This window comes from Aquarana catesbeiana, linkage group LG03 (genome assembly GCF_042186555.1).
Source record: "Aquarana catesbeiana isolate 2022-GZ linkage group LG03, ASM4218655v1, whole genome shotgun sequence".
In the NCBI taxonomy this organism is placed as follows: Eukaryota; Metazoa; Chordata; class Amphibia; order Anura; family Ranidae; genus Aquarana; species Aquarana catesbeiana.
Window position 1 is genome coordinate 468,241,957 of NC_133326.1, and position 26,222 is coordinate 468,268,178.

The 26,222-nt window shown below is 42.9% G+C and overlaps 1 protein-coding gene across 1 annotated transcript in view; it reads right to left on the reverse strand.

The window, feature by feature from the left end:
• APBB3 (amyloid beta precursor protein binding family B member 3) overlaps positions 1–26,222 on the reverse strand; it is a 169,925-nt gene that overhangs the window by 16,692 nt on the left and 127,011 nt on the right. The window contains exons 8-9 of the mRNA XM_073620865.1: positions 24,341–24,455; positions 19,750–19,837 (exon numbers count right to left, since the gene is read on the reverse strand). Of these exons, the coding sequence (XP_073476966.1) occupies positions 19,750–19,837; positions 24,341–24,455 (203 nt within the window). The remainder of the gene's footprint in view (positions 1–19,749; positions 19,838–24,340; positions 24,456–26,222) is intronic.

Consider the following 26,222-nt stretch of genomic DNA (forward strand, 5'->3'; position numbering starts at 1 on the left):
CCGCCCCTGCTGCCCCCATGCTTCAGCATATATGCTCTTTTTTTTAACTGTCGTGGTGAAATCACCTCCGACAGCGCTGGAGTCACGGCTTTATGTATCATGGGAGCAAACGCTGTTGCTGTCAAGATAAATAAAGCCGCGCTGCAACTGAATGGCGTACCTGAAAACAAAAAAATGCTTAACAATAAAACACAGTAAACAGTAAAGTGTAAAAAAATTACATACCTGAAAAGCAAACATGATAAAACATAATAACAATAAAACAGAATAGAAAACAGTAAAAAAGAGTAGAACAATAGAAAGAGAATAGAAAGAGAGAGAACAATAAAATGACAACTATTTTTGTTTTTTTTATTTTATATTTCTTTTGTGTATTTTTTAATTATTTATTTATTTATTTATTTTACACTTTTTTTGTAACTGTAACTTTTATAACTGTAACCGGTTCCAGGTTCGGGTCTCTCAAAATGCGATGGCATCTTGGGAGACCCTGTGAAAGTGTGCCTAGTCTGTGCAATGCTGTACCCTACGCTAAAACTCAACTAGTGTATGGTAGTGTTCAAAACATTCACCCATGCAAAGACCAGGATTGTCAGGACAGGAGGGACAATAATAGCGGGTGTAACACCTATATCCGCGCTTTCTACAGACATGACACTTTCTTTGGGGGGCTTGTTGGGTAGGGGTACTCGGGAGGACATAAGGAAAATGCCTCTCATGCAGACGGCTTACTGCATTTGGTTGGGGAAGGTGAGGTGGAGCCCCGTCTGTTAACAGAAGGGCCCTGTCGATCTAGTCCTGCAATTTAGGGAGGGTCCAGTCCGTCCTGAAGCTCTGTATAGCACATGAGCGTTCAGCAAAGCCAATTGAAATAAGTATACAGACACTTTTTTTATACCAGTGTCTGGCCTTACGGGCAACTAGGTACGGCGCCACCCCTCCCATATTTTGGTTATATTCATGGACACACAGGGATTTCTCCACAACACCAGTCGCCGTAGTAATTTGGACAGTTGTGTCTGCATGAAGTGAGGAAAGAACGAAAACATTCTTATTATCCCTCCACTTCATAGCGAGCAAGTTATTACACTTCAAGCAGGCTCTCTCCCCGAGCCTAAGACAGGAATCTACAAGCCACTGGGGAAAGCACCGGCGATTAGATTGCACGGTGCCACATGCTCCAATCTGATGATCAAACAAGTGACTAAAAAGTGGCACACTCGTGTAATAAATTGTCCACGTACAAGTGGTACCCCTTTCCGAATAAGGATGACACCAAGTCCCACACAATCTTGTCAGCGCTTCCTATGTAGTCAGGGCAGTTTGTCGGCTCAACGTGACTATCTCTTCCCTCGTAAACCATAAAACTACATGTATAGCCTGTGGCCCTGTCACAGAGCTTATACATCTTGACCCTGTATCTGGCACGCTTGCTGGGAAGGTACTGTTTGAATGACAAGTGACCAGAAAACATAATCAGGGACTCATCAACGCAGACAACTTGATGGGGAGTAAACAAGTCTGCAAAACGTTGGTTGAAGTGGTTTACGAGGGTCCGAATTTTGTAGAGCCGATCGTATCCAGGGTCTCCACGAGGACGACAGAGTTCATCGTTGTTGAAGTGCCTGAACTGCAAAATCTGCTCGTATCGTGCCCTGGCCATGGAAGGTGAGAACATGGGCATATGGTGAATTGGGTCAGTGGACCAATATGACCGCAGCTCACTCTTTTTGGTTATGCCCATGAGGAGGGATAGGCCCAGAAAGATGACGTAAAATCAACTGTTTCCACCTGAATGCCGGGTTGGCCAGTAAATGGGGGAAGTACGGGTGCTGCAGAAGTGGTGGGTTCCCAATTAGGATTGGCGAATGCAGCAGGAAGGGCACTATGGGCATGACGGGCCTGTGTTTGTCTTCTTGGTGGCAGCGGGACACTACTTGTGCTTGCCACCTTGCCAGCTTGAACTGCACTTATGGGACTCGCCACGTCACCAAGTGTTACTGCAGTGCTGGATGTACGACCAGGGTGTACTAGGCCGCTGGTGCTTGCCAGTTCACCAGAAGGAATAGCGGCGCTAGTACTTCTCTGCTCCATACGAGAGCCCTGCGGTTCTTACACCTCAACAGCAGAAGAAGATTGGGGTCTGGTACGCCTGACCTTGGCAGGGACCACAACTCCGTCATCAGAGCTATCTGTCATGGAGCCACTGCTGTCTACAGGTTCATATTCTGAGCCTGAATCTGACACATGAGTGACTTCCTCTTTACTATCTGTCATGCTCAGAAACGTGTAGGCCTCTTCACTACTGTACCTTCGATTTACCATTTTAGGTTCTAAACTTAGTGGTACAGTAGTGAGACTCACAGGTAGAAAAGCTCCTGACTGTTAGCGACTGTATCAAAACGCTACCAAAAAACTGTTAGCGATCGCAGGGCTCAGGCCTGACTCTGCGAATGCTGCAGTTATGTGTTTAGTGTTTTGTAAGTTACAGTGATCGATCGATACTGCACTTGGGTGGGCTGGGCTGGGCTGGGCGGAGTGGCAAAACACAGGTGCTAGCAGGTATCTGGGCTGATCCCGCTAACACTGTATTTTTGGGAACCCTAAACTGCTGGGGACGCTAGTATAGATCTGATCAGATCAGATATTGATCCGTTCAGATACTATACCACTAAGGGAGGTGTATGCTGCGTGCGTGGGTGTTAGCAGTACTGGCACTAACCTGACGCTGCCTGGGGTGATGTAGACCCTATCTGATCCTAAAACCTAACTTATATCACCGCCGGGCAATTAGGGGGTTAAAGCTTTATTAGGTAATAAATGGCGGGTGCCCTGACACTATAAAAAACAAACTAACTAACCAGCGTAACCCGTAACAGTTATACGGTGATCACTGGTGAAAGGGTTAACTAGGGCGCAATCAGGGGGTTAAAACTTTTACTAGGTAGTATATGGGGGTACCTGACGCTATAAACACCTGACGGCGAACCTAAATACTTACTCACCTGTGACACTAATACAGCGAAGTGAAGGTTTACCTCATTTACTAAGCTTTGGAGCAACTGCACTTGCAGAGTGCAACTGCACTTTGCGAAGTGCACAGTCTATTAGCCCTTAGTAAATCAACCCCTTTATGTCTGCGCCATTCTTTGTTAATTCCCCCCATTGTGTGTACAGACACGCAAGCAGTGTGTGTCCAGGCCTGTCTTGCCTTTCAGATAAGCACTCTGATCAGGTGGATGCTAAAGTGAAATTCAGTCTGGACTGAAGCAGACTATGGGGTTGATTTACTAAAGGCAAACAGATTGTGCACTTTGCAAAGTGCAGTTGCACTCTGCAAGTGCAATTGCTTCAGAGCTTAATAAATGAGCAGAAGCTCTGCTGACTTCCTTCATCCAATAATGTGCAAGCACAGGGAAAAAGGTATTTGATCTCCTGCTGATTTTGTACATTTGCCCACTGACAAAGAAATGATCAGTCTATAATTTTAATGTTAGGTTTATTTTAACAGTGACAGACAGAATAACAACAAAAATATCCATAAAAATGCATTTTAAAAACATATACATTGATTTAAATTTAATGAGTGAAATAGGGGTGGGCTATCTGTTCGAGTCGAACATGAACATTGGCTGTTCGCCCATTTGCCGAACAGCGAAAATTTGGGGTGTTCGCGGCAAATTCGAAAAGCCGCAGAACACCCTTTAAAATTCTATGGGAGAAATCTAAAGTGCTAATTTTAAAGGTTAATATGCAAGTTATTGTCATAAAAAGTGTTTGGGGACCTGGGTCCTGCCCCAGGGGACATGGATCAATGCAAAAAAAAAGTTTTAAAAACTACCGTTTTTTCGGGAGCAGTGATTTTAATAATGCTTAACAGTCCGAGAGCAAAATGACATTTCTAAAGGAAAAAAAAAGTCATTTAAAAGTGCTAGCGCTAGTGCCGGCTATTAACCACTTCAATACAGTGCATTTTCACCCCCTTCCTGCCCAAGCCATTTTTCAGCTTTCAGCGCTGTCGCAATTTGAATGACAATTCCGCGGTCATACAACACTGTACCCAGATGAAATTGTTACCATTTTTTCCCCACAAATAGAGCTTTCTTTTGGTGGTATTTGATCACCTCTGCGGTTTTTATTTTAAGTGACAAGTTTGAAAAAAACACAATATTTTTTACTTTTTGCGATAATAAATATGCAATTTTTTTTTCTTTTAAAACAAATTTTTTCCTCAGTTTAGGCCGATATGTATTCTTCTACATATTTTTGGTAAAAAAAATCGCAATAAGTGATATTGATTGGTTTGGGCAAAAGTTATAGCGTCTACAAAATAGGGGATAGATTTATAACATTTTAATTTTTTAAATTTTTTTTTACTAGTAATGGCGGCAATCCGCGATTTTTATCGTGACTGCGATATTGCGGCGGACACATCGGACACTTTTGACACATTTTTGGGACCATTCACATTTATACAGCGATCCGTGCTATAAAAATGCACTGATTACTGTATAAATGTGACTGGCACAGGGGTTAACACTAGGTGGTGATCGAGGGGCTAACTGTGTTTGCTAGGGAGTGTTTCTAACTGTAGGGGGAGGGGGGCTCACTAGGGGAGGAGACCGATCGGTGTTCCTCTGTACTGGGAACATACCATTGGTCTCCTCTCCTCTGACAGGACCATGGATCTGTGTTTACACACACAGATCCATGGTCCTGCTGTGTTACCGGCAATCGCGGGTGCCCGGCGGACATCGCGGCCGCCGGGCACGCGCACCGGGTGCCCAGTGACACGGCGGGTGTGCGCGATCGCCATCGGCGGCGCACGTGCGCCCCCTGGTGGGCCGGGAAAGCGAGGCCGTCATATGACGCCCGCCCGCAACGAGAGCTGCGCCGCCTGGCCGTCAATTGACAGCCGGCGGTCAGCAAGCAGTTAATGAATTGTCGGTCCCGATAATACAATACACATAAAAGTCATTGCAAGTCATTGAAATATAAAAAAAAAATGCGTGGGGGTCCCCCAAAATTCCTTTACCAGGCTCTTCAGGTCTGTATGGATATTAAGGGGAACTCTGCGTCAAAATTGAAAAAAAAATGGCGTGGGGTTCCCCCCAAAAATCCATACCAGACCCTTCATGTCTGGCATTGATTTTAAGGGGAACTCCGTGACAAAATAAAAAAAAAAATGGTGTGGGGTTCCCCCAAAAATCCACACCAGACCCTTATCCGAGCACGCAACCTGGCAGGCCACAGCAAAAGAGGGGGGACGAGAGAGCGCCCCCCCTCATGAACCGTACCAGGCCACATGCCCTCAACATGGGGAGGATGTCCCTGTGTTGATGGGGACAAGGGCCTCATCCCCACAACCCTTGCCCGGTGGTTGTGGGGATCTGCGGGCGGGGGGCTTATCGGAATCTGAAAGTCCCCTGTGGCCTGCCAGGTTGCGTGCTCGGATAAGGGTCTGGTATGGATTTTTGTGGGGAACCCCACGCCATTCCCCTTAATATCCATACCAGACCTGAAGGGAATGGTAATGGAATTTTGGGGGACCCCCACGCATTTTTTTTTTTTTTCAATGATTTTCAATGACTTTTATGTGTATTGTCGGGACCGACAATTCATTAATAGCCGGCACTAGCGCTAGCACTTTTAAATGACTTTTTTTTCCTTTAGAAATGTAATTTTGCTCTCGGACTGTTATAAACACGGGAAACATGCGCTACTTTACAGGCATACTATAGACACCCCCCAGATACGAAATTTAAAGGAATATTTCACTTTTATTGTTTCACTTTAGGCATTATTAAAATCACTGCTCCCGAAAAAACATACGTTCTTAAAACTCTTTTTGCATTGATACATGTCCTGTTGGGCAGGACCCAGGTCCCCAAACACTTTTTATGACAATAACTTGCAAATTAACCTTTAAAATTAGCACTTTTGATTTTTCATGTTTGTGTCCCATAGACTTTAACGGTGTTCGTGTGTTCGAACAAATTTTTGGCCTGTTCGCACGTTCTGGATGCGAACCGAACAGGGGGGTGTTCAGCCCATCCCTAGAGTGAAATAAGTATTTGATCCCTTATCAGCAAGATTTCTGGCTCCCAGGTATCTTCTATTCAGGTAACAAGTTGAGATTAGGAGCACTGCCTTAAGGGCAGTGCTCCTAATCTCAGCTTACCTGTATAAAAGACACCTGTCCACAGAAGCAATCAATCAAATTCCAATCGCTCCACCATGGTCAAGACCAAAGAGCTATCCAAGGATGTCAGGGACAAGATTGTAGACCAACACAAGGCTGGAATGGGCTACAAGACCATTGCCAAGCAGCTTGGTGAGAGCGTGAGAACAGTTGGTGCGATTATTTGCAAATGGAAGACACACAATATAAATGGTCAATCTCCCCTGGTCTGGGGCTCCATGCAAGATCTCACCTCTTGGAGTTTCAATGATCATGAAAACGGTGAGGAATCAGCCCAGAACTACACGGTAGAATCTTGTCAATGATCTCAAGGCAGCTGGGACCATAGTCACCAAGAAAACAATTGATAACCCACTACGCCATGAAGGACTGAAATCCTTCAGCGCCTGCAAGGTCCCTCTGCTCAAGAAAGAACATGTACATGCCCGTCTGAAGTTTGCTAATGAACATCTGAATGATTCAGAGGCAAACTGGGTGAAAGTGTTGTGGTCAGATGAGACCAAAATCAAGCTCTTTGGCATCAACTCAACTCGCCGTGTTCGGAGGAGTAGGAATGCCACCTATGACCCCAAGAACCCCATCCCCACCGTCAAACATAGAGGTGGAAACACTATACTTTGGGGGTGTTTTTCTGCTAAGGGGACAGCACTGCATCAAAGGGATGATGGACGGGGCTGTTTACCATAAAATCTTGGGTGAGAACCTCCTTCCCTCAGCCAGGGTATTGAAAATGGGTTGTGGATGGATATTCAAGCATGACAATGACCCATAACACACAGCCAAGGCAACAAAGGAGTGGCTCAAAAAGAAGCACATTAACCGGTTCCCGACCAGCGCACGCCGATGTACGTCGGCAGAATGGGCAAATGGGCGTACCCATACGTCCCTTTGAATTTGCCGCCGTGCCATTGCATGCGCGCCGCCGCGCCGTCCGGGAGCTCCGTGAGTCAGGTCGCGGGTCCCACGGACTTGATCGCCGCAGAGATACCCGCGATCGCCTCACAGAGAGGACGAATGGGGAGATGCTAATGTAAACAAGCATCTCCCCGTTCTGCCTAGTGACAGTGTCACTGATCTCTGCTCCCTGTGATCGGGAGCAGAGATCAGTGAAGTGTCACACGTAGCCACGCCCCCCCCACAGTTAGTAACACTCCCCAGAACATACTTAACCCCTCCCTAGCCCCCTACTGGTTAACCCCTTCACTGCCAGTGTCATTTACACAGGAATCAGTGCATTTGTATAGCACTGATTGCTGTATAAATGACAATGGTCCCAAAAATGTCCGATGTGTCCGCCATAATGTTGCAGTCATGATAAAAATGGCTGATCGCTGCCATTACTAGCAAAAAAAAAAAAAAATTAATAATAAAAATGCCATTAAACTAACCCCTATTTTGTAAACGGTATAACTTTTGCGCAAACCAATCAATAAACGAATATTGGGATTTTTTTTTAACAAAAATATGTAGCAGAATACGTGTTGGCCTAAACTGAGGAAAAAAAATGTTTTTTTAAATATTTTTTGGGGATATTTATTATAGCAAAAAGTAAAAAATAATGCGTTTTTTTCAAAATTGTCGCTATTTTTTGTTTATAGCGCAAAAAATAAAACCTGCAGAAGTGATCAAATACCACCAAAAGAAAGCTCTATTTGTGGGAAAAAAAGGACGTCAGTTTTGTTTGGGAGCCACGTCGCACGACCGTGCAATTGTCAGTTAAAGCGACGCAGTGCCGAATCGCTAAAAACGCACTGGTCAGGAAGGGGGTAAATTCTTCCGGGGCTGAAGTGGTTAAGGTACTGGAGTGGCCTAACCAGTCTCCAGACCTTAATCCCATAGAAAATATGTGGAGGTAGCTGAAGCTCGAGTTACCAAATGTCACCTCGAAACCTTAATGACTTGGAGAGGCTCTGCAAAGAGGAGTGGGACAAAATCCCTCCTGAGATGTGTGCAAACCTGGTGGCCAACTACAAGAAATGTCTGACCTCTGTGATTGCCAACAAGGGTTTTGCCACCAAGTACTAAGTCATGTTTTGTGAAGGGGTAAAATACTTATTTCACTGGTTGTTCCTAATTTTTACGAAAATCTACTAGGGATGCACCAATACCATTTTTTTAACACCGAGTAGGAGTACCGATACTTTTTTTTTAAGTACTCGATTATACCAATTACCTATCGCCTAGGAAGAGTAGGTAGAAGAGTGGTTTGGGAGGGGGTGCAGGGAAGTTGGGTGAGGCTGGGGTAAGGGCAGGATGGGGGGGAGTAGGGTGTAAGTGAGGATAGGGCGGAGTAGGAGGGTAAGTGAGGGCAGGGTGGGGGGGAGTAGGGGGAAGGTAATGGCTGGGTGGGGGGAGTAGGGGGGTAAGGACAGGTTGGGGGGTAAGAGGTAAGTGAGGGGGGCGAGGACAGGATGGGGGGAGTAGGAGGGTGAGGGCAGGGTGAGGGGGATTGCAGATTGTCAGAGACTGTGGACATGGCGCATAGTATGATGACATGAAAGTTAGATAGGAAATAGTCAGAGAGCCCTCAATTATCAGTGAGGATTCCAGCACAGCTATCAGAGGATTATCAGTATGTTGCACAGATGAATCTTCATTTCATATCCCCATTCAGGACCTTCACACAGATCAGATGATGACAGATAACCCTTCATTTGACTATCAACCAGGCAGACATTAGGTGGAGGTGTGACTGCACACAGCACAGCCTTTAGGTTACCTGCAGGCTCACTATAGTAACCCAAACTTGTTCCCATAACCTGCATTTCTATGAAGGGATCTACCATCACAGAGACAGAATAGAGGAATCTTGTGTATTCTGGGCTGCACTGAGTGATGACATCCCCACTGTCCCTACAGCTTGCAGAGCCTTATGCCCCGTACACACGGTCGGACTTTGTTCGGACATTCCGGCAACAAAATCCTAGGATTTTTTCCGACGGATGTTGGCTCAAACTTGTTTTGCCTACACACGGTCGCACAAAGTTGTCAGAATTTCCGATCGCCAACAACGCAGTGACGTACACCACGTACGACGAGACTAGAAAAGGCCGGTTCAGAACCAAGCGCAGCACCCTTTGGGCTCCTTTTGCTAATCTCGTGTTAGTAAAAGTTTGGTGAGAGACGATTCGCGCTTTTTCAGACTCGTGGCTTTCAGATCGTTTTCTGCCGTTCAGTTTGTGCTTGTGGGTTTGTATCTGCTCTTCAGTGCGTGCAGTCAGTTCGTATCGGAGTTTTCTGTGCGATCTTGCCTGCTCGTTGCTGTTTTTCAGGTCGCTCTTCACAGGCCTTGCTGTTCTTCAGTGCGTTCTGTTACTTCGTTCTGAGCAGCCGACCGTTTTCTAGCCATGTTTCGTATGCGTACTCCTCGTAGAGTTCGTGCTGTGCTGGGGCTTGGTGTTGGGGTCCTGACCTTGACACAAGTCCAGTCCATGAACAGGGTGGGGAGGAGTTCATGGACCAAGAATTGGTTGCTTCAGCGTGACCAGTTCTCTCATATGCCTTTGCTCCGTGAGATCTGTGAGAATAATCCTGATGATTTCAGGAACTTTCTCCGGATGACGGACCCCGTGTTTCACCGTTTGTTGGCTTCGCTGACCCCTTATATTAGCAGGCAGGATACCTGCATGAGGCAAGCCATCACTCCGGAGCAGAGGTTGGTCGCTACCTTGCGTTATTTGGCCACAGGGAGAAGTCTGCAGGACCTCAAGTTCTCGACAGGCATCTCCCCCCAGGCTCTTCTTTGTGGACATTTACTGCTTGTGTTTGTTTGAGCTGACCCTGACAGAAATGTGTGGAGTGCAGAAAATGTCGTGATTGTGTAACCTTATACAAAGCACTGTTGGCTGTTATTTACTAAATGCAAAGACACTTTTCACTACAAGTGCACTTGCAACTGCACTGAAACTGCACTTGTAGTGCAAAGTGGATTTGCCCTTAGGAAATTACCCCCATTTTCTCATAAAACAACAATTACATCACCCCAAAAGTGTTGTAGCGTTGAGACAATAATCCACACATTCTTGATGAGCAATCTTTTTAATACCTGTACAATCACATGTGCATTTACCAAAGGTTTTTCTGACAAACCAACATGTTTGTTGTATAACAATTTTTGTGGTGTCATTATCCAAAATCAAAATGTGCATTTTATCGAAAACAGGCCTGTGTAAAACCCACAAGAAAGACACAAATCTTGATCTTACAAAGTTCACATTTGGTAGAACTTGAAGGCAATATCAGACATGAGTATTTAGGAAATGGGTTTGATATTGCGTTCAGATGGGGGGAAATCACCCCTGGAAACGCCAAATTTGGAAGATGCACACAAATTTCACAATGTCAACATGTGTGACCTGCCATCACGGGGGATCAAGGGACGTGTTTTGGGGGAGAAAGCCCTTCCTCACCGCTACTTTATTATTGAGGAAGGGGTTGCACCCCCAAAACGCGTCCATTGATCTCCCGTGATGGCAGATAGCACATGTTGGCACACTGTGTGCATCCTCCAAATTTGGCTTTTGGAAAAATCACAAAAACATTTAGCACATTGTAGCACACAAAAGTGATTTGGAGGGGCTTTAAACTCGCCCCAAAACATCAATGATGTTTTTATATTTTGGAATAACATCATTGATGTTTTGCTTGATGATTTCCAATTGTAAATTACACCCCATGATCTCCCCGATCACGATCTGGGCACTTTCTGATGTGAAAGGATCTTCATCCACAACCTCACGATCACCTAAAAAGAGAAGAACCCAAATAAATTAGGTCTAAAAAAAATGCCGCCATCCATCTCTTATCTGAGCCTGTGGTCGCAGACACTCACCTGTTGTGGTGACTAGTTCCACCACGTCTTCTTCCTCCTGCTCATCTTGTGTTGGGGGGATTTCCCCTTCTTCCAGAGGGGGGGGGGCTCTGGTCTCCTCGGATGAGGGGTGTCCTCCGAGTCTTTTATCCCCTATGTAAAACAAAAATGGTATAATTAGCACACAGATATTTGATGGCAGAACTAGAAATAGGAAACATTGCTTGGAAGTGGGGTACAATGATCTATTTTAGCAGAGTTCCAAGATGTAGCATTTTTAGTGTCCTTTGTCAAGCTGCAATACTTTACCTGTTTAGTACAAGCTTCACAGATGGAGACCCCCCTATAGTATACACTGGAGCACCTGTGTGGCCCCCCTAATAAAAATGGTGTTCTGGGGTCCCACACTAGTGCTCCAGTGTCCAGATGTGAAAACAGCTGCTGAGTGTCCTCTCCTTACACACAATCTAGTTTGCATTTCATTCTAGTAACCAAGCCATCTACACAACCCAATTCTTTGAAGACAAGTATAGGGCCTCAAAATGGTGGCCAAATGCATATGGCCTAAACAATGGTATTTTATAGTCCGAAATAAAAATGTGTGATCCGAACGAATAATGTGCCCATGAACATGAAAGTTGCCATTTTAAACTGTACAACAGTTCCCAAAAGCACATGGAGCAGCACGAACGTAATAAACACAAGAACAATAGGAACACAGCACAACTACTTACTTTTTTGCAGCACTCTCCGGATCTTTCTGTACTGCTCATGTTCTCGTAATTTCAGGTCCGACCACCACTTCCTGAGCTGATCTTTCGATCGTCGTACCCCGAATTTCCGGTGCAGACTCCTGACCACTTTCGCCATGATCTTGGCCTTTCGGATATTGGGGTTGGGGTAAGGCCCATACTTTCCATCATAGTCGGCCCTCTTCAGGATGTCCACCATCTCCAACATCTCCCCAAAGGACATATTTGAGTCCTTTAATCTCCTTCTGGATTGGGACGTTTCAGGCTCCGGCCTTTCCTCCTCCTCCTCCTCGTTGCTGTACTTAGCACGATCCTGCTGTCTATCCGCCATGTGCTCTTCCTCCACTGCGCCGAACGAAAAAGGGCGGGGAATAGAATAGAAAGAACGTCAGGGGCGGGCGGAGTTATACGCATGTGCAGTGTGTATAAATCGTAACGCGCACGTCTTACGTACGATCTGTGAGCGGAGGAAGGAGCATCGGAGACGCCGATCGTGCTAACGAAGGTAGGATCTAAACTTGGGCCTATACTGCTTCGAAATTGAAGCCTATATTGTAACAAGATTAGGGGAGTTTGGCCTGACATTAGGGTTTGTCTTGTGTTGTGTCTTGCAGAGAAAATGGATGGGTTCAACGACCACAATTTCCTGCCCCTGTTTATTGACAAGTACAGGGAGCTGCCCTGTCTGTGGCAAGTGAGACACCCCCACTATAATCACAAACAGAAGAGGCAGGCAGCGCTGGAGAAACTGCTGGAGTTGGTGAAGCCGGTGGTCCCCACAGCAACCATCCCTTATTTAAAAGCTAAAATTGGTGGCCTGAGGAGCACATATCTTAGGGAGCGCAAGAAGGTCACAGATTCCCAGAGGTCTGGAGCTGCAGCAGATGACGTTTATGTCCCCAGGTTGTGGTACTATGAGAGACTGCGATTTCTGTCAGACCACACTGAAGTCACGGAATCCCTCTCCACTCTTCCTTCCACTCTTCCTTCCATCCCAGCTGAGGCTTCTGATGTCCAACCTGGGCCTTCCAGCCAGGAAGAAGTGGAGGAGCCCAGCTGGAGTCAGGTATAGCATTCTTCTACAGATTTCTGGGCAATAAATAAATGATGTTTACTAGATGTTATTATTGATCATTAATTGCTGATTCCAAAAAGTGTTTTACATATCAATAGACAGTAGTGGGCACCCAAAATTGGGACAAGAATGAAAAATGCTGGGCTCAGAAGGATAGTCTGTTATATTTGTTAACATTCAATTTGCAGCAGTCAGGAGGTGAAAATTGTGTGTGATTGATGTAAAAAAAACTAAAACTATGTCCCTTTTTCATAAACAGGAAGACCTCAGCCAGGAGGAGGCTGTGGAATGTGGCAGTCAGGAGGAGGCGGGGATTAGTGTCAGCCAGGAGGAGGCGGGGATTAGTGGCAGCCAGGAGGAGGCAGGGCTAAGTGTCAGCCAAGAGAAGCCTGGGACAAGTCGCAGCCTGACTGAGTCTCAGGTTCCTCCCCTCCGCCTGCCATACAAAAGGGCCAGGAAGGCCACTCCCAGTCCTGTGCAGGATTCAGCATACAGGCTGATCCAGGAGGCTTCTGCGTCCCTGAGAGCCTTCCCCAGTCCTGAAGAGGCCTTTGCCTGCATGGCTGCCACCAAATTGCAGGGCATGCAGGAGGGCCAACGCAAGATCTCTGAGGACCTGATTTATAAAGTCCTACGTAAGGGGGAGAGTGGGGAACTGACACACAAGACGGATGTCATTGAGATCGACGATCCTCCTCCTCCTCCTCCTCCTGCTGCCACAACTCCACCACCACAGCCAAAGGCTGGAAGGAAGCGTGGAAGGAAGACCAAAGAGTGATTGCCCTGGGTTCAGTCTGGTCTGACAAAAGCTGCTCTCGTATGACCACAGCCTGGGGACACAGATGTCATCTGCTGCTTTCCGGATCTCTGGGACTTCTGGACCAGACTGCCCTCCCTTAGATATGGACTCCTCAGGCCACCAATTTTGCTTTTAAATAATTGATGTCTGCCCTGGGGGTCCAAGGCTTCGCCCACTTCTGCAGTTTCTCCAGCGTTGCCTCCCTCTTTGTTTATAGTTGTGACCCCTTAATAAAATATTTTTAGGTAAATTCTACTCTCCTGTGTGTGTTTTCATCCAAAAAGGACAGTTTGTTGGTGACGATTCAGGTACATTTCTAAAGTACAATGTGAAATTAACAAGGGACAACAACACCAAACAATCTCCTACAGATTAAATAGAACAACATATCAATGGTGTTGTGGGAACTTGTCACAAAAAACACACAAACATTTTCGGGAGTACAAATCAAAATCACCAAAAAAAAATATTAAAAAAGAGAAACACAAAAAAAGATTCTACATTAAAGTCAAAAAAATAAAAAAAATATGTTGTCAGATGTGAGAAATCAAAATATATTGAGGGAATCCCGATAAATAGTAACGAAAGAAGTTTGTGAGAAGTGTGTGTGAATATGAGCATCAAAACTACTTAATTCTTGTCACATTATAAAGAAGAAGAGAGTGCGCTGTATTAAACCATTTTGAACATTGCAGCGTGACGAAAGTGCTGTATCCATTACGAACGCTAAGTTTACCAGAACGAGCTGTCCCGTGTCGGAATTTCTTCTGAGCATGCGTGGCCACACACGGTCGGAATTGACGCGATCGGATTTTGTTGTCGGAAAATTTTATCTCCTGCTGTCCAACTTTGTATGTCGGAAAATCCGATGGAAAATGTCCGATGGAGCCCACACACGGTCGGAATTTCCGACAACACGCTCCGATCGGACAATGTCCATCGGAAAATCCGACCGTGTGTACGGGGCATTACAGTGCACATTGACGGATGTCAGCACACACTGCAGTCCGAGCAACATACAAATCATCAGAAAGGAGCCGGCACCGCACAGCATTCCACACACACACACACAATGACAGGTGACAGGGAGAGCTGTTACGATTGGGTGATGCTGAGCATTTTGGAGGAAGCAGAGTCCACCCCGTCCATTCTCCACAGATGGGGGTGAGCGGAGTCCCTGAGAGACGGCTGGAGGGAGGAGGGATGGGGAGCCGTTCTACATGGAATTGACTTGGAGGCTCGATAGGCAGCTGAACACTTTTATAATCATCTATTTACCCTCTGCTGAGTCCGCCCCCCTTGCCCTCCTGTAGCAACATAACTGGTCGGCGCCGCCCAACAAGGCAAATGCCTTGTTTGCCTCGGTAGATACGACCCTGCCTGTCAGTACACCCAGCACTGCAGAGGACATGCAACCCTGGCCAGTCCGGGCCTGGTGACAGCTGGCAGGAGGGGAGGAGGAGGTGGGGAGGGGAATCCCATCGACAGCTGACATGGTTGTTAAGGATGTGGCGGCCCCGCACCTTAACAACCAATACTTACCAACATTCATTTCTTTACATTTCAGCTGTTAACTGGGAAATCTCGCTGACAGCTGAAAAAAACAAACAAGAAGGTATCGGTTCCGGGTATCGGTGCATTTCCACGAGTACTGATACCCTTAAAAATGCTTAGTACCGATACTGATATTGGTATCGGTATAGGTGCAACCCTACAGTCTACTGACAGGTATGGTACCAGTTGATTGGAGAAAAGCCAATGTAGCACCAATCTTTAAAAAAGGATCAAGATGTATCCCTGAGAATTACAGACCAGTTAGCCTAACATCAATAGTATGCAAGCTCTTGGAAGGGATGATAAGGGATTATATACAAGATTTTAGTAATGAAAACGGTATCATTAGCAGTAATCAGCATGGATTCATGAAAAATCGTTCTTGCTAAACAAATCTATTAACCTTCTATGAGGAGGTGAGCTGCCATCTAGATGAAGGAAGGCCCATAGACTTGGCGTATCTGGAATTTGATACAGTTCCCCACAAACGTTTACTATACAAGCTAAGGTCTGTCGGCATGGACCAAAGGGTGAGTACCTGGATTGAAAACTGGCTACAAGGGCGAGTTCAGAGGGTAGTGATAAATGGGGAGTACTCAGAATGGTGCAGTTTGGAAAGTGGGGTCCCTCAGGGTTCTGTCCTGGGACCGATCCTATTTAATTTATTTATAAATTAGGATGGGATAAACAGCTCAATCTCAGTATTTGCAGACGATACTAAGCTAAGCTGGGCAACAGCTTCTCCGCAGGATGTGGAAACCTTGCAAGAAGATCTGAACAAATTAATGGGGTGGGCAACTACATGGCAAATGAGATATAGAATAATTCTGCGCTACCCTAAAATGAAAGACAAGGAAGCAGCCAACACGACCAACAAAGTGTAAAATGGAAAAACAACAAAAAAGTGTGGCGCTGAACAATGTCATATAAAACTGTAAACAAGTCAATAGACAGTAAGGAGGATCAATTGTATCTGCTTTTAAGCATATAGTCCTCATATGAAATTCAAAGATACATAGTCTATATGGCAATATGTTAAGACAAAATATTGAAGACTTATATAGACATCTTGACTGAAAATCCACTCACTACCACCAAGAGTTGAGGAGGCTTACCAGATGAGGTGGACCCAATGGGGCATACGCCGGATTGGGTCGGACAAGGCTTAGGTGGTGAGTGGCTGTATATACTCCAAGAAGGATGCGGTCTCACAAGTTTGTTGTATTCATCCAGATAATACCAGGAACTTGAGAGGTGTGCGCAATCTCCCGGATGTGGGAGGTCATGTAGATCTTAAGGAAGTGGTGGGGTGTTCCATAAGCAAACCCCTGGTTTCACAGTGACATCATCTGTGCAATTGCTGGTTGCAATGAGAGAGTCTGTTAGAGAATGTCTCTGTCTTCGCTTTCATTTAAACCATTATCTGAAAAGATACAGGGCTTTCTGGGTGGCATATGTATTGTTTCTCAACCAGAAATCCTGTGACCCCCTTGCTCAGGGAGGTCATACAGTGCTTGACTGGATCTCTGATCCACTGAAGAAAAGCCCAGATGCTCTCTCAGGTGTCCTTAATTGGTAAACCAGAAGGCTTCTGGTAAATGAAAGCGAAGACAGAGACATTCTCTAACAGACTCTCTCATTGCAACCAGCAATTGCACAGATGATGTCACTGTGAAACCAGGGGTTTGCTTATGGAACACCCCACCACTTCCTTAAGATCTACATGACCTCCCACATCCGGGAGATTGCGCACACCTCTCAAGTTCCTGGTATTATCTGGATGAATACAACAAACTCGTGAGACCGCATCCTTCTTGGAGTATATACAGCCACTCACCACCTAAGCCTTGTCCGACCCAATCCGGCGTATGCCCCATTGGGTCCACCTCATCTGGTAAGCCTCCTCAACTCTTGGTGGTAGTGAGTGGATTTTCAGTCAAGATGTCTATATAAGTCTTCAATATTTTGTCTTAACATATTGCCATATAGATTATGTATCTTTGAATTTCATATGAGGACTATATGCTTAAAAGCAGATACAATTGATCCTCCTTACTGTCTATTGACTTGTTTACAGTTTTATATGACATTGTTCAGCGCCACACTTTTTTGTTGTTTTTCTACATGGCAAATGAGGTTTAATGTAGAAAAATGTAAAATAATGCATTTAGGTGGCAAAAACATGAATGCAATCTACTCACTAGGGGGAGAACCTCTGGGAGAATCTAGGATGGAAAAGGACCTGGGGGTCCTAGTAGATGATAGGCTCATCAACGACATGCAAGCAAAGCCAATAGAATATTGGCATGCATTAAAAAGGGAGTTAACTCCAGAGATAAAACGGTAATTCTCCCACTCTCCAAGACTTTGGTCCGGCTGTCCCTGGAGTATGCCATCAGTTCTGGGCACCAGTCCTCAGGAAGGATGTGCTGGAAATGTAGAGAGTACAGAGAAGGGCAACAAAGCTAATAAAGGGTCTGGAGGATCTTAGTTATGAGGAAAGACTGCAAGCACTGAACTTATTCTCTCTGGAGAAGAGATGCTTGAGAGGGGATATGTACAAATACCGTACTTGTGACCCCACAAAAGGGATAAAACTTTTCCGCGAAAGGCCATTTAAAAAGACTCGTGGCCATTCACTAAATTAGAGGAAAAGCGATTTAACTGAAAACTGCTTACAGGGTTCTTTACTGTAAGAGTGGTAGGAATGTGGAATTCTCTTCCACAAGCAGTGGTTTCAGCAGGGAGCATAGATAATTTCAAAAACTATTAGATAGGCACCTAAACGACCACAACATACAGGAATATACAATGTAATATTGACATAAAAGCGCACACACACACATACACACAGGTTGGACTCGATGGTCTTTTTTCAACCTTACCAACTATGTAACTGTGTAACTATGTAACTCATTAAAATGAAAATCAATTTATAACTTTTTTTGAAATGCGTTTTTTCAGGATTTTTTTGTTGTTATTCTGTCTCTCACTGTTAAAATAAACCTACCATTAAAATTACAGACTGATCATTTCTTTGTCAGCGGGCAAACATACAAAGTCAGCAGGGGATCAAATACTTTTTTTCCTCACTGTAAGTATACCTCTGTATGGTTGCAGAAGGTGAGGTGGTCACACTATGCATCAAAGCCCAGAAAATCATAGCTTTAATTTAGTACTTATACATATAAAAACCTAAATGTCCCAAAATCTTCCCTTCTACATCGCTGGCTAGATGGAAAGTCTGTCTTCTTGGTATCATGTCTAATTTTTTTACATGGCATGAAAAACAATAGAGTCTATAATACAGTATATAAAGTAAAATGTATTTTTGTAATTTGTTCCTAGCTCATTATACATTCCTTCCTATTTTAGGTGCCTTTGGTACATGCTGTCAAAACCACGGGCATGCAAATAACTCCATCTAAAGATTGGAAATATTATTACATTAATATATTTTTCCATTTTGGCATCACAGGCAGTGAAATGTGTTGACTGAGACATATGAAACAAAATGTCCATCTGTTTGTGTTACAATGTGTGAAGCTAAAGCAAATGTTCCCTCATTAACTTTGGGTAGTTTTCCAGGCTTAACAAGAGGGAAAAATACATTTTTCTAATTTTTAGTTTTCTTGTATTAGAATTAAATATGTGCTAGCATGATACATTTGTGCATCTAAGGAAGCTTAAAGAGGAATATTCAGTTCACATGGAAATACTGTTTACCTATTTCCAAATTGCCTTGATATGTTATGTTTATGATGACTTAAAGTGAAGCTCTAGCCAAGGCTTTTTTTTCTTCTCCCTGTGCTTGTGTGGGTTTCCTTTGGGTATTCATATCTCCTCCCACAATCCAAGAGACACATTGGTCAGTTAATTGGCTCCATTATAAATTGTCTCATGTATGTGTATGCATGCATGTGAGATAAGGACCTTGAGGGCAGGGACTGATGTGAATAAATTCTATGTAAAGTGCTGCACAAATTGTTAACACTATATAAATGCTTTTAATTAAAAAAATGAGACTACTTTTTGTTTTGGATAGAGTGGTTAGAAGTTAGAAACTCTGTCAGATTTTTAATGCTTTCTGTGCCCCCATTTGCAAGGGAAGGTTTCCATGACTTCTGTCCCAGAGACACAACAGTAACTTTTTAGGAATCTCTCCAAAGTGAGGGGAAATACCACCTTTGTTAGTTGTCACAGCAAAAGGTGTCACCATTGTACATTTCCTCTAACCTTACATTCCAGTAGCAACTGTCAACTTTTGAGTTTCCACTAATTTTCTTTACTGTGGTCACTAAGAAAATATTAGGAACAAAATCACTAATATAGGATGGCAGAGGTTCAATTCCACACACCCCCCCCTTTACCCTCCTTAGCTACTATAAGTTCCTCAATAAGTCTGACACATAGTACAATGGCACTCATAGAATAGACTAAGCAGTAAAGCAATATTATGAAATTACACCAGTACATGGTACTATAGCAGTGAAAAATGATATTCTGCCCTGCTTACAATGCAGTCTATTTTCATAATCATTTTAATTATCTACCAACCTTGCACTGGTAAGTCTTCAGGTGAGATCGTCTCTAAGGTAACAGAACGAGTGATGGCATTACTGGCCACTGCTCTTTCAGCCATGATCTGTACAGACAGAAATGAAAATGTCTATGTATAATTTGTATTTAAAGTTTCACCAAAGTCAAAAAACAAACATATACATTATATGCTTCAAGTTTCAATTCTCAATAGATTCGTTCAATTTTTTTTTCTTTAATTATGTGTGCATTTAATCCCCATCAATACCATCAAACCATTACAGAGATCAATACATTCATTCCCTTTATGCTTGTGCCTATGATTCATTCTGCCCTCTCAATATCTCCCTTTGTAGCACACCCATTCAGATGAACGGAGAGCTGAGAGTTAAGTGATGAGGAGTTATGAGCCTAAATGAAAGAGCACATGACTGGTACCCCTTTAGACAAGCATGATCCTCCCTGCTGGCCACTGAATGGAGCAGAGTTTAGCTGTGCTGTGTTGATCAGTTGTGCAATACTGTTCCAGGTCTGATAGAAAGCAGTCATGAAACTGATGGGCAGACTGCATAGCTAAAGTCTACACCATGCAGTGTCAACTACCTCCCTTGAACATGCACATCTAAGGGGGTGCCCAGAGATATAGTCTTTCACTTTTGCAATCAGCAGGAAGCTGATGTATAACCCCACCACCACCAACATACAACACCCCGCTGGATGTCATACAGAGCCAGAAATACATAAAAAAAAACAGCTGCAGCTCCAGGCATGGACTTAAGATATGCACACATTTTCAAAGTAAAAAAATATCATTGCTAATACAGCATTTTGAGCCAGTGATTATTGTTCTTTATTAATACGTATTGTAACAAATGTGACTTTAGTACTCCTTTTAAAACCTATGAGCAGTTTACAGGGTTAGCATAAAAAAATACAGTATATTTAGAAGACCAGCACCCTACAAATGCAGTATTTAGGCATGCTAACAAAAGGGTTTTAATTCACAATGAAACCAGTACCAAAAATTAGCTCTATAAAAGCTGTTGCATCAGCTACAGACATATACCATTGGTCAGTGATTTTTATTCAGTAGATTATAACAGTCATAAATTTATAATAAATATTCTTTATACATAAGAAAGTTAAAGTAAACTCATAATGAGACAAATACAGTGCTGTCACTGCACACCTACTTAAGGCTCGGTTCACATATGAGGCGGATGGGGCTCACAGCAGGGGTCCAGTGCGTGCTGGTTCACCATTTCAGGTCAGATTTCAGCCTGAATTTTGGGCTGAATTTGCACCTGAAATGGACCAAAAGAAGCACCGGACCTGCTGCGGAGATATGTGAACCGACTCCATAGAGAATCTCCTGCATCCAATTCGCAATGATATGGACCCAGCCTAAATGTTAGTTTCCTGACTGTTATGCTGAATTTGTGGCTTTAATAACTGCTGGGTTACTGACCAGGAACAAGCATGCAGATTAGAAAACAGAGATGACATTCATGCAAACAAGTTCAAGGTGACAATACAAGAAGGTCAGTTTTACAGTCAAGTAACAGGCATGTTTACGAGAAGAGCTCAGCAATGAAAGGTTCCCTTTAAACACTAAACTAAACTAAACCAAGCATATAGTGAGAGAAATAAGGTCACAATTGATGACTGTTCCTTTGGAATATTCTAGTTGGTTCTTATGTTGATCCAATGTCTTTAATAGTTTGATTTGACCCAGAGCAATAATGCAGATTAGGTGTTTAAAGCCAGGGACTCAGAAAGCACCAAGGCCATTGTTCCAACATGACAGTCATGGAGCTAGCTTTTTTCAGGGGGAGAGTAACCATTTCTACTAAAATAAATAAATAAATAAAACCCCATAGTAATCAAATACCACCTGCCTAACAGAGATCGAAAGGAAAAGTAGGAGATGATTCATCCTAACAATGGCCGCCCTTTGCCAAATTATTGCATTTCTACCAAGTCAACTTTTAGTTTACAGACATGATAATCTACAAAAGTGTTTTTCCTATTAATAGATGCAAGTCTAAATCACCATATGTTAAAGCAGTGGCATCATACGTTTTTCAGGTGCACTGTATATACTTGCTATCATTTGACAGTACAGCTTATGCATAAAACTGAAGGAAATGTGTTACTCCAAGCAAATATGTCAGGTTCTCACCAATTTTCTATCTTGCACTGGAAGCATTAAAGGAACAGTATAGTGCATTTTAGTGAGTTTATATTTTGAGTTATTATTTCAGAGTTTAGGTTAAAGTTACGTTTATATGCTTCCTCTTTATTTTTGTAACACATTCAATGTTTCAATTTGAAAATTTGTCCTGGGGGAGCTAACCAGCTCATCATTCTACTTCTTGCTTAAGCCTAATTCCATGTTATTTGTCAATTTAAATCGTTCTTTTGGAACAAACTATTTGCTTCACTAACAGATGCATCAGCTGTCAGTGCTATATAGACTGTATGTAGCATAAGCTACATACAATATACAGTGCCGTGGTCCAGAACCAGGACAGCAACTTCCTGTCCCCTATCCAGAACAAAACTGAGTTGGGTGCTGCTCAGCCATTCACAGGAAGCATTGTGTTCTATGAATGATTTTGTGACAATTTTGTGAAAATTGTGACACCATCCACCTGCCTCTCAGAAGTAACCTAGTCTTATATTCATTTATGGAGTACAATGCTTCCTGTGAATAGCTGAGCAATGCTCAGCCCAACTTCATTCTGTTCCAGGTGCAGGATGGGAAGCCCCTGTCCCACTGCCAGAAAGCGGCACTTTACATTGTATGTAGCTGAGGGTACATACAGTTCATACAACACTGGCAGCTGCTGCATCTGTTATAAGTGAAGTAACTAGTTTGTTTGAACCAGCTTGATCCAAAAAACTAATTAAAGTGACAAAGTTAATCTTTAACCACCGTAATAGAAACATGTTACAAGTCATTCCAGCCCAGGCCATTTCTCAGCGGTGTGATAGTTTGACTGAAAATTACTTGGTCATGCTAAACTGTACCCAAATTAATTTTATAGCTTTCATGTGGTAGTATTTAAAAACAGTTTTTTTTTTTGTTACTTACTATATAAAGGAAAAAAGACTAAACATTTAAAAAAAAACAACTGTTTTTCTTACTCTCTGTTATAAAACATATTTTAAAAAAGGCCAGGACATCACACACACCCCAGAAATTACCCTCTTTTGGGAAGTAGACATCTCAAGGTGATGATTTTTTTTCTTGCCATAAATTTTTTAAAATGAAGAAAGATACTGGTATCAGAGTGGGTAAGGAGCGCTCAACCTTTACAAGTTGCCCACTGAAGCCAAGTGATTCTGTTACTAGTGGAAGAGAATTTCCTACAGACTAAAATTGCACTGTGTGCATTGGCTAGATGTCATGGCCAAACCTAAAACATTTACCCCCCCCACCCACCCCCGAAACAATCCCACAATCATTGGTGGTCAGTGGCACTTTAAATCCCCCCCCAAAAGAAAATCCTGATTCATTGGTGGTCATTGGCATTTTAAATCCATCCCCAAAAACAACCCCACAATAATTGTGATCAGTGGCATTGTAAAACTGTCCACCCCTCCCCCATCATTGAAGTTTCTTGCCACTTTAGGTCCCCCCAAAAACAATCCCACACTTATGGTGGTCAGTGTCATTTCTAACCCCTGACCTTGAATTACAGCCTTCTTCTGTAGCTTGGAGGATTTAAAAAAATAATGAATTCATTAAACCCTCCAGTTTCACCTTCTTCTGTTGTTACAGGAAGGAGAGGGCTCTCAAATGTAAACAATAGTACTGTTTACATTTGTGATTATTGCCATTGGCCATCTAAGCAATCACAAGACACAAAGCCATTCTGATACTCTCTGCTAATAGTAGCAGGAGCAGAGGCATTGTGTGCATGCCGGGTGATGTAAACAAACGTAAACAAAATAGACCTTTATAACCATCTGTTCAAAACATCTGCTCCACTATTGGCTGTTGGTCTTTAGAGTGGAGGTTCAAAACTGTGATAAGATATCAGCCACATAGGTAACAAAATGAGGTCTATTTTTCAGTGTTTTCACACAACTTTTACAAAGACTAATATCTTTTTCTAATTAAATTATATGTGGAAAATGTGTGACTATTGGGTCAAAGTTATGTGAATGTTGTGTGAAAACAATGATAAACAGACACCATTATTTTCCGGTTAATAGACTTTATAGAGAGCTCAGGCAATGGTGGAGATTTACTAAAACTTGGGAACACAGAATCTGGTGCACAGTACTCAATCAACTTCCAACTTGTTCAATTAAGCTTTGGCAATAAAACCTAGACGCTGATTGGATATTATGAACAGCTGCACCAGATTTTGTGTGGACCAGTTTTAGTAAATCCCCCCCCCAATATGTAGTACTGAACAGCAGGGAGTAGAGCCTACATATGTGTATATAGAGTAAATAAGGCCGTTGTCCTGCACATGTATATAGTTACACATTATACAAATAATCACAATTTTAAAACAGTAACACAGACTAATATAATTATTTACATTAACTAATTTCTTCAGACTCTTTCACACTTGGGTCAAGGACTTCATACCTTAGAACACATATCATGTAGGGCACTGGCAATAGCTTTGGCTGGGACATCACAACGGAATACATGACACTTCAGCATGCAGGTATCTTTATCATTAGCTATAAAAGCAAAGTCTCTAAAACAGAAGGAACATTTTATTAGTGCCATTTTAGACTATTAATAGTATATAACGAACGATGCTATGATTGAAAAACAATGACGTAAAGATTTACTGGACAAGAGAGTTTACATTTCTTATTGTGTGATCTATGGGATGGCAATGAGGGTACAGCAGACATGGCAGCCAACCTAGCTATTAAGTGCCTGTGGTTGAAAGTGATCCAGTTCAGTATGTTTACCTCTCACCTGCTGCCTATTGTATGGTCCCTGTCAGCTGAATAGTCAAGCAGGGTATGTATTAACTTATGATGCAACTTTCCTACAACTTTTCAGAGCCAAAGAGTATACATATCCCAAATGTTTTATTAGCAGATCCGTAAAGCTGCTATCACCATTACACCCAGCAGTGCTCAAGCGTCCTGCCTGGCTCTTAAGAGGACACATATTTTGTGTGATGTGCCCTCACCTTTGCCCTGAGTGTTGCCACAAGGAAAGAAGAACAACGATGGTACACACTATAAGGTCTGTGTACAATTTGGAATCAATTTAAACAATGGTTATGGAAGCAGTAAAATATGTTTAATACATTATAGCAAAATCTTTTGTACTGCAATTGTACAGTATTTTTATAGCCACAGAAAGTTCAAGCTTACGTCATTCCTAATATGGCCATGACTCATCAGCCAGAGAAACACAATTGCGTTATACCCAAGGGTATCTGCCATGAGCTCATTTGTGACACAGATACAGAAGCAAAACTTGACTTTTGAGTGGGGGCAGCTAAATCTCTCATAAATCTTCAGTGTTGTCATCTGAATTTGTAATCTTAATCACAGCCATTCAGCAATGTCACTGTGCTTAATAATGCAAAAAAAAAAAAAAAAAAGCAATTTTTACAAGTTCCGGTATCATAAGACAGATAGATTTACAGCAATATTTTAGCGGTGCAGTAGTAGAATTACTGTATATATTGTGAACTATGGGGGAAGCGTACTAAAAGTGTTGACTCCATCCTACGAATGCACTTTAATATCTATACCCGATACGCTAATTTGAACCTTGTATTGTATACCTATTTATATGTTCCTCTGCACATATATCTATTGTTGGGCTACTTTGCTAATGCTTCCTTTTTTTAATAAAAATAGAAAAACTTGTAAAACTTGAAAGAAATATTGGAGAATCCTACATATAACTGATGGTTGCAAAGGATGAATGCCACCCTATGAAGGTCAAACCTTTAGAAGACTGATTAGAGAAGAGCAAAGTTTAAAAAGGGCTGATGGTAAAAAAATGTGACAGGTAATAGCCCCTATTGCAAAAAAAAAGAAGAGTTTTTCAGTTCCATATGAGATTTTTCTAATATTTGCCATGTATTGTGATCAGGAGAGTACATTTTTAGATGTAATTCCTACAGCAACCAAAGCATTCTTATGCCGCGTACACACGATCGGACATTCCAACAAAAAAAAAATGTGGATTTATTTCCGACGGATGTTAGCTCAAACTTGTCTTGCATACACACGGTCACACAAATGTTGTTGGAAATTCCGAACGTCAAGAACGCGGTGTCGTACAACACGTATGAAGAGCCGAGAAAAATGAAGTTCAATAGCCAGTGCGGCTCTTCTGCTTGATTCCGAGCATGCGTGGAATTTTGTGCGTTGGAATTGTGTACACACGATCGGAATTTCCGACAACGGATTTTGTTGTTGGAAAATTTCCAGCTCTCAAATTTTTGTTGTCGGAAATTCAGATGGAAAATGTCCGATGGAGCCTACAC